We start from the raw sequence: 13,413 nt of genomic DNA, 5'->3' as shown, positions 1-13,413 counted from the left end.
TTTGCATTCATTTAATATATTTTTACATAAAAATTTAATTATTGTACAAATATAAAAATTGTATTGCAGCGTAATTCAAATTAACAATGTTTATTGACTATGTTCACATGTCAGTACATATATCGGCGGCGCTGATAACAGGAATACTGGTGGTTCTGGAATCAAAAACCAAAAATTTTAAAACCAAAGAAATGTTAGTTAGGGCCAACCATTAAAAATACACTAACATTCCAATGACAGAAGAATTTTTATTGGAATGTTGACAATTTAATTGAGTGTTAATAATGGCTTGTTAAATAAATAAGGTTTTAAGCATTATGCCATGAAAAAAAAATATATATATATTTAAGCGACAAGACAAAAACGAGTGCAATGTACGAGAACAATATTCGTTTGAAATAAATCGAAACATTTATAATCTACCTGCGTTTTTTAAGTTATCCATGGAACTACTATGTTGACCGTCGTTATTGCTGAAAAAGAGATTTTCAAAAATATTAGAATGTGTAGTCTTATCATAACTTACATATAACGACGAGAATGATTCTTCGTCGACTGATTGACTTTTTAAATAAAATGTATGTCTCTGAGTCAGTTAATAATATTTTTGATTTAAATATCACAATTAGATTAAGCAAAGTCTGTAAATGTCCCACAGATGGGCTAAGACCTCAGCTCCTTTTGAAAAGGTTTAGGGCTTATTCCACCACCCTGTTTCAATATGGGTTAGTTAGTTACACATGAGCAGATTTTCATCTGGACGAGATATTATAAGCACAATTTAAGCACATACGTTGTTTGCTTGGATTTTAACCCGCAAACATCGATAAAAATACTAAACTTAAATTATCTTTCTATGAATTCAAAAATATATATAATAGCTATTCTTTTTGTATAAGTCTAGTAAATAATATACACGTTAATAATCACCTTTTTTCATTTAAAGTAATGTTATTCAAGGATTTTGATAAACTGTAACTATGTGCGGCCGCGTTTTGTAAATCAGCCAACGAGCATGCCTGTCTCAATCTAGCGACCAATTTATGTTGTAATTGACAATTACACGAACAACTGTTACTTGTATCTTCAATATTAATCAGCGGCACTTTCAAATTTTTTATATGAGAATCATTGTTATTAGTTGTTTGAGTTTGACAGCATTTCCCTTCATTGTCATTAATATTGCTAGTATGAAAATTTCCTATCAATTTAGGGGCTGGCGTACACGTATGACAATTCTCTAACGGTTTAGTGCTCCGCGATGTATGAGGATCGAGTTGTCGATTAATATTAGGATCGGATGCGAATTTCTCATTCGTTTGGATATTTTTACGATTCCTTTGCATCATTGATAATTGGTATTGTCCTTTACGATTCGTTGTAGGTGAAATATTCGGAGATCGGCTCGGAGACGTGTGTGCTGATTTGGTTTGAATTCTTTGTATCGCGTGTTTTATTTCGTACTCTGTTGCTATGGCTTCGAATACCTGAAAATATATATATAGTAAGGAGATTCCTTATTCTATTTAACAGCGTTGTAAAAAAAACCGTGCTAATTTAAACCGCCATTTTGTTGGTGGATGTTTGCCTTTTCTTCTGCTTCATCTTCTGTTATAAGTTTTATGTTTATTTTTGAGTAGTTTTCATATTTAGGCATTCCAAAAAAACGTCTCCATATTTATTAGTATAAATAGATTTAAAAATAATATTGAAAAATGTTTAATTTTAATTGTTGTTAAAAAATGTTTTTATAATGGCAATTTAATATTAAAATTAAATCATATCATTCAAAATTGACTTATCATTATATTCAGCTTATATGTGAAGGCCGAATTTAACGTCCTTTTTTATAAACGTTGCTAAGCGACTGTTTAATTAAACACTGATTTCTCTCTTTCTGGCATTATTGATTTGACATTCGTAAGAAGACGACACAGCATTGTTTAACTAATTACCCGCTAAACAACGATTATAAGTAATGCTGGAGGACATTTATTCAAGTCGTATAAGGATTATGAATACTGTACCTGTTCAGCTATCAAGTTCCTAGCGAAGGGCGAATCTTTTGCGGGCAAAGTTTCTCGACACAGCGCGCACCTTTCTAGTCGACTCCAGCAACCTGTTCAGTTATAAATATATTTTTAGGGCTTAATGCAAGTCCGATTAAGTACCAGCAATAATTAGGTTTGTTGTGTTCCAGCTAAAATTGTGAGTAAGCCAGTGTAATTATAGGTACAAGGTCTTAAGATCTCAGTACCTAATTTTGTAAATATTTCTTACAATGCAAACGTCTATAATGAGAGTGGTGATCACTTATCATCAGGTGTTCGATTTGTCAGTGGCCTACGAACACATATAAAAAATAATCATCATCTCATCATCTTTAAAAATCAAATGCTGTTCAGTATATGTCTGACGTTAAAACACTTTGCGTCAAAAAAGTTTCACTCATGTTCATATTAAATCCAAAGAGGTTTTATTTCAAATATGCTTGGCTGCATTAAAACGCCAATAACATTTTAAAAGGTCAAGATATAAATAAGTTATGAACGTCAGTCAACCTTCACAATACAAATGCGATCGTGCACAATTGAGAGCTTTCGTAGCGGTCGAAGCGCACACGCAGCACGACAAGGCTTTCACGACTCCAGCAAGTGCACGACGAGATTTTTCGCCACGTGAACCGCCACCACAGCTCCATAGCAACTGGAAGAATGTATCATATACCTCCAGACACCATTTTCGATTAGTGTCCGCTCAGTGGTCGAAATTCGAAACCATAATTATTTATTATGGAAAATAAAAAAATTACATGTTAATTTTCGACTCTTATAGTATTTTTTTTACTGGTAGCACTAAAGCTAGCGAATTGCTACCAACTAAAAAAAAATATCGCTTACTAAGCAGAGGTGACAGAGTCTTGTCTTTTGTCTTTGTTTGTATTACATTTTGATTATATAAGTTTATATTTTATTACCTCGGGATCATCTTTGGGGTCAACACCGCAGTTCCATACTAATAGAGAAACGCCATGCCCTTCACCATCCCCACGTATTAGACCAGCCACCTTACCGATCTAGAAAAAAAATACAAAATAACCTTATACTAGGTATGTGTAATTTAATAGACAATATATTTAATATTTGACGTGTAAACATCTCAGAGACACACCATAGGGGCTAACTGAGACTTCGAGCGTCAGAAGACGTCAGCGTAAGATTTCGTGCGTCAAATGACGGCAGCGTGAGATTTACTATTTACACATAAATTATCTTGAATGCCTTGGTACTCACACGATTTTTTTGACAAGCGAAATGATCGTAATGAAATGTGACATTAGCTGGCTTGAGAACTGGATAAGGAATCGGTTGGGAACTTTGAATTAAGTATTACTAGCATTTTACCCGCGGCTTCGCTCGCGTTATAAATCTGTATTGCTATAAACCAATCTCCATAGCACTTTCTTCAAAAAATGTAGGAATGCATACTTTCATCAAGGGGATGTAACGTATATGATATCAGTTAGGGGTAATAGGAACCCGGATGTAAATTTTCATGATGCTAACTCCAGTAGCTTGGGCCGTGCCTTGATATGTCAGATATATATGTCTTTTATATAATACAAAACATAATTATTAAAAATCATAATATTACCGGTAGACCAAGCAAATCTTTGCCATCTGCTTGAAGTAAGCAATCCCCTCTCCTCAAACCAGCGATATCGGCTCTGGAATCTGTAGTCACTTCATGAACCTATTGACAATTTTCAATTAATATTGATGGTGATGATGTCCTCCAGACCGATTTCGGCCGTGGCGGCCCAGATTAGCCATCTGTGCAGAAGATATTATAGTACACAAGTGTGTGCGCAAACACAGTAACAGTAACAGCCTGTTAATGTCCCACTGCTGGGCTAAAGCCTCCTCTCCCTTTTTGAGGTTTAGAGCTTATTCCACCACGCTGCTCCAAGGCGGGTTGTTAGAATACACATGTGACATAATTTCAATGAAATTAGACACATGCAGGTTTCCTCACGATGTTTTCCTTCAAAACACAGGTGCACTCTCTATTCCCTCACTCTCATCTGGATAGAATTTAGGCGTAGGACCAACGTTTTTATGTGATTTCCGAGACACAGGAATGTACACACTTCCAACTTTTAGATCCGGGCTGGTTTATTGTACTGATCTGGGATTTGAACCCAGGACCTTGGGGTCTGCGGCATTGTAATAATAAAAACAAAATAATTTTTAAGAGGGTCAAACCCTGGCAAGTGCCACAAAATTTTCAGCATTTGTCTCAACAGCACTCAACGGCTTGGACAAAATAAAAATAATATACACAAATAATTTGACATAAAACTTAATTAAGTTATTTTATTTATTAATAATTATCTCTATTTATTACTATTTCAATTTTCAATCAGTCACTTCGTAAATAATATATAATCTAATTGGGGATATACATATACATATGCCTATGTGTCATGAGATGATGAATCATGAAAACTAATTTAGCGCTTTAAGCTAAATGGTATAGCTTTTTTATTTCAACTGTTGCTTACACTAAAAAGTATTATATTGATTGATTTTTAATATATAAGGACTGGATTTAAGTTGGAAATATTTGCATACCAGCTCGAGTGTCTGATCGTGTTAAAAATGTATGTATTGAAAGGCTTACTTACCCAAGGGTACGGGTCCCACAACGTTCTCGTTAACCGGAAGCCAAGACCCTCACCTTCATCTTCAGGTAGATTGAGCTACAAAAGGAATTTGATAGAAATATTTATGACGAATGGTTAACATAATAGGAGGCAAGATATGGTTTAGGTAAAAGAGGTAAGACATGGAGGTATTTAATCGCGTGTATTGTTCTAATACATTTTTTATAGTAAAGCAAGGCTCGTCCGACTTGATGGGCCGCCAAATGGGCCAACTGATAGTAAGTGTTCACCAGCACCCATAGACATTGGCACTGTAAGAAATGTTAACCAACTCTTACATCGCCAATGCGCCACCCTAATATATGTTATTATATAATCTATATGATGACCAGGTGTGTTTTAAAATGTCTTTGTTAACATTAATTATTGCAAAAGTTTTTATGTAACGAAATGCTTAAAAATCACAGACAACGAACATCACTGTATTATAAATGTTGTGCCAAAACTTTGGATTTATCATGATTGTGTGAAACGTGACATACGTTTATCCTTAGCATGACCTAGCAATCGAAAATAGGAGATGGTATCTGTTTAATCGTTCTCATTTTAATCTAGATTTATTTTTTATGTAGTTCTGCTTGAGTAAAGCCTTGGTTTTTGCAAAACTTGTAGACGAAGCTCTAGTACCGAGCGCATATATAAGACCTCAATGATACAACCTTGGATAGCACTTATGTGTTAAAAATCGATGTAAAATATTAAGATTGGTGATTATTAAAACAATTTATAATTGTACCTACACAAACAACTACTGGTGGAAGAGCTTTGTGCGAGCTCGTCTGGGTAGTTACCACTTACTCATCAGATATTCTACCGCAAAACAGCTGTACTTGGTATTGTTGTGTTCCAGTTTGAAGGGTGAGACAGCCAGTGTAATTACAGGCGCAAGGCACATAACATCTTAGTTCCCAAGGTTAGTGGCACATTGTTCATGTAAGCGATGGTTAACATTTCTTACAATGCCAATTTCTATGGGCGTTGGTGACCACTTACTATCAGGTGGCCCATATGCTCTTCGGCCTTCCTATTCTAAAAAAAACAAATAAATATAGTGTAAAACAACTATTCTGTAAGAACAAACCCCAGACTCACAGCATAAATCTTTCGTGAAAAAAGTGATATACAATATTGACCTTGATAATTATAACATTTCAAGAATACACTTACCAAAATCGTCGTCATAAATTCGTTGTCAACATTTCACAGTTGAGTGATGGTGTGAGTGTTTACGAAACTAAAAAACAGTAAAACTGGTGGTAGGGCTTTGTGCAAGCTCGTCTGGGTAGGTACCACCCACTCATCAGATATTCTACCGCAAAACAGCAATACTTGGTATTGTTGTGTTCCGGTTTGAAGGGTGAGTGAGCCAGTGTAATTACAGGCACAAGGGACATAAAATCTTAGTTCCCAAGGTTGGTGGCGCATTGGATATGTAAGCGATGGTTGACATTTCTTACAATGCTAATGTCTAAGAGCGTTGGTGACCACTTACCATCAGGTGGCCCATATGCTCGTCCGCCTTCCTATTCTATAAAAAAAAAAAAAAAAACAGTAACAGCCTATGAATGTCCCACTGCTGGGCTAAGGCCTCCTCACCCTTTTTGAGGAGGAGGTTTTGGAGCTTATTCCACAACGCTGATCCAAAGCGGGTTGGTTGAATACACATGTGACAGAATTTCAGTGAAATTAGACATATGCAGGTTTCCTCACGATGATTTCCTTCACCGTCAAGCACGAGATGAAATATAAACACAAATTAAGCACATGAAAATTCAGTGGTGCTTGCCCGAGTTTGCCGACAATCATCGATTAATATTCACGCGTTCTTACCACTGGACCGTCTCGACTAACAGTATACGAAACTCAAAAAGAAATAACTGAATTTTTCAATGTAAATTCATAAAACGACCTGAAGGCCAGTCTACTCATTTATAACGGTAGCGACACGTTTTCGATTCTATTCTAACTTAGACCGAAATTCAATTGGATCGTTGCGTTAGAAGATTAGGATAATAGGCATGGTAATGTTTCGATTCATATTTAGTAGATCGGCTCCCTGTCCAAAGCGTCATTCCTCTAAACACACCAAGATAAACAAATATAAAATGCGTTATTACTATTGGAAGAATGTGTATCGCTTTAAGCGCTTTAGAAGTCTTTTCCGTAACTTTCTACCGACTTGCGTTATATCATTAGTTTTATAAATACACTAGCTTTGACGCATTACCCAATTAGCTTGGGAGTTGGACAAGGACTTGGTTAGGAATTTGAATTAATAATAACTACATGACAAATCTATCTACCTTTGCTAGCGGCATAATTTAGAATTGTTAAATACTAACTTATATAGCTCTTTCTTCAAAAATGAAAGATTTTTACACAAACTTTCATGTTTTTTATCACTACCTTAGGGTTAAATATTTCAATAATCGTTGCTCAGTGCTAACCTACTGGGTATAAGGAAGCCGTATGCAAATTTTCATGGTGCTAGCCCCAGTAGTTTGGGCTGTGCATTATTTGTCAGTCAGTCAGCTATTCCTTCATTTATATAGATAAATGTGTCCGATGGAATTTTCCATTAGCAACATTTCAGTAATCAATATACTTGTCTCAAATATTAGGGTGTTTTGGTATCTTTGTATATCTTTTTATCGTTTTCGTCGTGTCAATAATCAAAATAAAAATATTTTTTATTCAAATAGTCTTTTACAAATACTTATGAATCGTCAAGCGCCACCGGTTCGGTATCCGGATTCTACCGAGAAGAACCGGTAAGAAATTCAGTAGATACTCTTTTTTTACAAAAGTACTAATTTGTATCAATTACATACACTTACTTCCTGCACGCGATCCAGCAATCATTCAATCTACGCATTTTTGTCAGACAAATATTCACTAACAGAGTAATACGATTTACTAATAAGATTATTTCTTACTAGTTGACCCGTGCCGTGCGTTGGGCTGTAAACATTTTTACTTATGATCGATTGGCCGAACATTAGTACTGGTGGTAGGGCTTTGTGCAAGCTCGTCTGGGTAGGTACCACCCACTCATCAAATATTCTACCGCAAAACAGCAATACTTGATATTGTTGTGTTCCGGTTTGAAGGGTGAGTGAGCCAGTGTAATTACAGGCACAAGGGACATAAAATCCTAGTTCCCAAGGTTGGTGGCGCATTGGCTATAAGCGATTGTTGACATTTCTTACAATGCCAATGTCTAAGGGCGTTTGGTGACCACTTACCATCAGGTGGCCCATATGCCCGTCCACCTTACTATTTTATAAAAAAAAAAATTGTCGCGCGTATTTGATATTTTAAATGATCTCTTAAACTATAAAACCAAAAAACAAACTGTAAAAATTGAATTTTATCTAAATAAAATTTCCTTGGTAATGAATAAAGCAATTTATTTTTAAATAGATTGACGTGTTGTAAATAAAAAAAAACGTCTAATAGAAATATCACTCAATACATTGCGACACTTTCGCGGTCCCTACCTATGTCGTATTATCTCTTTAACCATTGATCCAAATTATATGCAGTAAAAGGAAAAAGTATATTGTTTTAAATACTTGAGACGATCAGTTTACTTATATAAGAATTCATAATTGTTGATAGATAATATGACCAATAAACATGACCTAACGATTTTTTTAATATAAAAAAAATTATTTTTTTAATATAAAAGACTATTTTTGTGACTTAAATATAAAAGTTATACATATGCTGCCGCTGACTTTTTTGTAGGCATTATCAAGCTCTACAACTTTACTCTAGAACTCTAGAAATCATATATCTCTCATCGTTAAGGCCGTGTTCGTAAGAAACGTTTTCGTTCGACCGTGTTTTTCCCCTTTCCCTTTGTAGATTGATTCCCCTTATTAAGACGGAAGCTTGGAACGATTATTTTATTTTTATTTCTAGTATCAAATTAATGTATGTCAATTTTCTTTGTATAATGATTACCTAATATTAAATATATAATATAATATTTGCATAAATATACTATGATGCAACTTTATAAGTGTCGAGAGATAATACCAATATATGTATCCTCCACGACAACAAAAAAGACTTATTTATCTTCAAAAAAATAAACTTTTTATACAAAATTGCGTTCCTTATTCAACCATCTTAGGGGATGAATTTCCAAAATCGCTTACCACAACTAGACGAACACCCGCCGTGTACTCCTGCTCCGGATCACCGTTTAATATTTGTGACTCCATATCTGAAAATATTTTAGTAATTTAAATGAAATATGGAAAAACTTAAATAACTCCCAATCCAAAGAAATCTCTCTAAAAAGTATACAGAACAGTAAGAGCCTGTGCATGTCCCACTGCTGGTCTAAGGCCTCCTCTCCTTTTTTTTTGAGGAGAAGGTGTGAACCTTATTCCACCACGCTGCTCTAATGCGGGTTGGTGGAATACACATGTGGCAGAATTTCAGTGAAATTTGACACATGCAGGTTTCCTCACGATGTTTTCCTTCACCGTCAAGCACGAGATGAATTATAAACACAAATTAAGTACATAAAAATTCAGTGGTGCTTGCCCGGGATTGAACACACGATCATCGGTTAAGATTCACCCGTTCTAACCACTGGGCCACCTTGGCTGTTTAAAAAGTATATCTACTAGCAATTGATCTCGACTTTGTACGGTTGAAATAAGAAGTATTTTTATTTTATTTGCCAGCGCCACCTACCGGATACAATCTAAACCAGCTATCAAAACACATCAAAAATTTCATCAAAACCGGTCCAGGCGTTGACTAGGAATTTAGTGACAAATTATATATATGAAGATAACGTATTCATTAAGCTCTGCTGTGTTCTGCTAATTCCAGATCATCCTGCATTATCAGGTCAGGGTTACCATGATATTATTTTGAATGAAAACCACAACAAATTGCATATAAACAAAGTGTATCCACTGTCGGCTACTATCGATTTGAAGCCCATCTTAATACCACCTCATCAGATATTCTATAGCCAAACAATGATAATTAGTATTGTTTTGTTCCTGTTTGAAGGGTGAGTGAGCCAGTGTAACTACAGGAACAAAGGACACAGGCAACATCTTATCTTCGCGAGGTTAGTGGCGCATTGACGATGTTAGGAATTCAAATTTCCTACAGCACCAATGTCTATGTGCAATCGTGACCACTTACCATCAAGTGACCTTTTGCTAAATCGCCTACCTATTTATAAAAAATATGACGTCACGATATGGTTTCACGAAGTTGAAATAGCACCCAGACGATACTGTTACGATGGCTTTTGAAGAAATTGACTTAATACACCACTCTACTTGGTGGTAGGTATTGGGTAGGTACCACCCACCCATCACATATACATCACCTTCGTTCTCAACAGTGGTGGCGCATTGGTGATATAAAGAATTGTTACTATTGAAACCTAACTTTCATTATCATGTATGCTATTTTGATACGTATACCCTTTACAGAAAAGTCAGTATCGCCTGTCACCTACTGACATAACACTGTTCTGATTTTGAACAATATTATAAATGTGAAAGTATGTTTGTTACGCTGTCACGCCTTAACTATTCAACCGATCATCGTGATGGATACACCTCGTTAAGGTAACGGATATAAGGAAAGTAAGGAAAAGGATATAGGCTGCGTAATACCTGCACCCCCCTCATTTGGACAAAGCCGCAGTTGGATCTTATAGTATAACGTCGAGTTTCGAATCAGTTCTTCGGAATAATTCCATAATCTGTTAGGAATATTTCAAAGCAAAATAAATAAATTGTCTATGGTTTTATCTTAATATCTTTGATTTGATAACAAGCATAGACGAATGAACGTGTTAAGCAATATATCAAACAGTACGATATATGTACACCTCGACATTACGTTTAAAAAAAAAAACATTCAAAGATCAAAAATCGTTCAAGCTCTAACATACTTACGTACAGAATAAACCATTAGTTCTACTACTCTCGATAATCTTGAATACGAACAATAAATATATTATTTTAATCACAGATACAAAAAAGTATTTTAAAACTAAAACTTACCTTTTTAAATAATTTTAATATAATAACACCAACAAACACGGCAAACACAACGGAACGAACTTAATCGAACTGCTAAATTCGATAGGAGAGTAATCCACTGTAGTGTTGTGACACGGTGATATTATCGATATCGAACGCCTTAAGAATAGATTTGGTGTGGTGCCATAGTAGAGCGTATTTCACCACGTTGCTCCAATTCAACCTTTTTTTTCGCTGGAAAAACGCGTTACGCGTTTCCCACCGGGAACAGTGGGGGGAAGGGTATGAGAGGCTCGCCGGTGTCCGAGGCGCCGAGTGTGCCCATCGGAATACCCACTAAAAAATCAGCGGTACCCTTTCCGTCTTAACGAGGAACGCCACGGGATCGCTTTCGCATACTGCCCTGACGCTCTGACTGTTCCAATGCAACCTGCATAGATTAGTGTAGTGGTTTCATGTGGTAGAATTCTACACTATACACTATTTACGTATTCATTGTCACTAATTTACCTAACACGGTCGTTACTCTGTTTATTTTTGGCCCCGTGGCGGACTGTCCATACTATTATGAAGAATATTCGGTTGAGATCATAGACAATTTATTACCTTTTAAAGATTTAACATATTCCTAATACATCACGAGACAAATAAAAATAAACATATTCATTTAAGTTTCAAATATTTTGTTCTATTCCTCTTAAAAATGGTTTTTAATCTCTGTATAAATGTATTTAATATTTATTTTTTCTAATATAAAAATGTACCTTTTTTTTAAACTAAAACATCTGGGGTATCGTACTGTCGATATAATTCTATCGATACTTTCACTTCACTATCAAAACCAGCCGACCTCAAAGCACGGTCGCGCTGACCTACAACATGTCGTAATACCCAGCATCATTGGTATGCACCATTCATCTTAACATTCATAAGATCATATGTTTAGGCAAATATGAAAAAAAAATTGTAAAAATTGCTCTGGGTATAATTTATTCTGCCATTATCTTTCCATTCGGGGGCCTTGCAAATTTGTTTTTTTTTATTTCATAATGTTTAAAAAAATATATATAATTTTCATTTAATTAAAAAATAAAAATCTTGACCTAATTTTTTTCTTACAAAATAGGTAGGTCGAAGAAATGTATCACCTAGCGGTAAGTGGTTACAACATACCACAGCCATTGGCGTAAGCCATAATCCTTAAATCCCCATCAACCTTGGGAACTAAGATGTTATCTCCTGTAGCTGTACTAGCTCACTCACCCTTTCAACCGGTGCTCAACAGTACTAATAATTGCTTTTTGGCGATAAAATATTGAATGTTTGTGTGGTAAACACATGATTTAATGTTAATCGGTTGAGTAGTTAATAATAATAATAATAATAATCTTTATTTGAAAATATAAGCATTACAGTATTTACACCAAGTCGCTTATATCTACACTAATTACTAAACATTTTTTAATTATTCATACTAATTTAACATAACATACTACAAGGATAAATAAAATAAAATTTAGTAAAACAAAAATAGAATTAAAATTTGTAAACAAAATAAGCTTAAATCTATTTAGGAACCACAAAATTAGTTTTTAAAATTCTGAAATATATAAATTTGTTTGAACATAGTATAAAATGGATCATAAAATATGTCTACATCTCGACAACGTACGAAGTCATTTAAAAGTTTAACAGCCCTAGCAGTGGGGCTGTTGCTAGCTTGGGGAGAATGCCACATAGGTGGATAGCAAAACAATCTATGTTGCCGTCTTCCAACACCACGCATATATTTGTCGGGAACATATAAATATATTGATTCGCGTACAGCAGTGCTATCCACCCTATGCACTAGAATTAAATAGTAAAATTTTATAAGTGCGGCTTCCCGTCTAAGCTGAAGTGAATCTAGACCAACCATACCTGACACAAACATTGAAGGATAGAGAAAAGGGTAATATCCATATTTACGTTTAAATAAATATCTACAGAATTTTCGTTGAATTTTTTCTAACATTATACTATACATTGCCTCAAGCGGACTCCAAACTATTGCATTATATTCTAATTTACTACGGACATAGGCATTATACAATTGTTCTATTACTTGGGTATTCTTAAATTGCGATGATATTCTAATAATGAAACCAAGGCATTTATTAGCATCTTTGCATGTTTTAAGTATATGGTCATGAAAATTTAGTTTTCTATCCATTATAACACCTAAATCCCTGATTTTGGGTACATGTTCCATTGGTGTGTCAGACAGATTATATATATTTTTAATAAGTTTACGAGATCGAGAAAAAGTGATAGTTTTACATTTTGAATTATTAAATGATAATTTGTTTCTTATAGTCCAGTCAACTACGGCATCGATATCACGTTGTAGCGCTACACAGTCTTTAGTCTCGGTTACAGATAGGTACAGTTTCAAATCATCAGCAAACATAAGGCATTTGGCATTAGAGACAGCACTAGGTAAATCATTTATCATCATCAAAAATTGCATAGGACCCAAGGTACTACCTTGACTAACCCCTGATCGTGTATAATACTCTTCCGATTTATACCCGTCTAGCTTAACAAACTGTCTTCGATTTTTTAAATAGTGAGCCATCAATTCTAAGAGCGAAGTTGAAAATCCTAATAAAGCAA

General features: G+C 34.9%; 1 protein-coding gene across 1 annotated transcript; it reads right to left on the bottom strand.

Annotated features, from left to right (window-relative positions):
* Window positions 1-65: 65 nt before the first annotated feature.
* LOC126780005 (uncharacterized) lies at window positions 66-10,830 on the bottom strand. Its single transcript, XM_050504245.1, has 10 exons — window positions 10,780-10,830; window positions 8,893-8,960; window positions 4,688-4,762; window positions 3,655-3,753; window positions 2,978-3,076; window positions 2,562-2,706; window positions 2,028-2,119; window positions 931-1,487; window positions 424-473; window positions 66-155 (listed from the first exon to the last, which is right to left on the bottom strand). The coding sequence occupies exons 2-10, from the start codon at window positions 8,956-8,958 to the stop codon at window positions 91-93; spliced, it is 1,248 nt and encodes a 415-aa protein (XP_050360202.1). The 5' UTR covers window positions 8,959-8,960; window positions 10,780-10,830; the 3' UTR covers window positions 66-90.
* Between the last annotated feature and the right edge of the window lie 2,583 nt (window positions 10,831-13,413).

This window comes from Nymphalis io, chromosome 30 (genome assembly GCF_905147045.1).
Source record: "Nymphalis io chromosome 30, ilAglIoxx1.1, whole genome shotgun sequence".
Lineage (NCBI taxonomy): Eukaryota > Metazoa > Arthropoda > Insecta > Lepidoptera > Nymphalidae > Nymphalis > Nymphalis io.
Note: the sequence above shows the minus strand (reverse complement) of the source record. Positions and strands in the feature narration are given on the sequence as shown.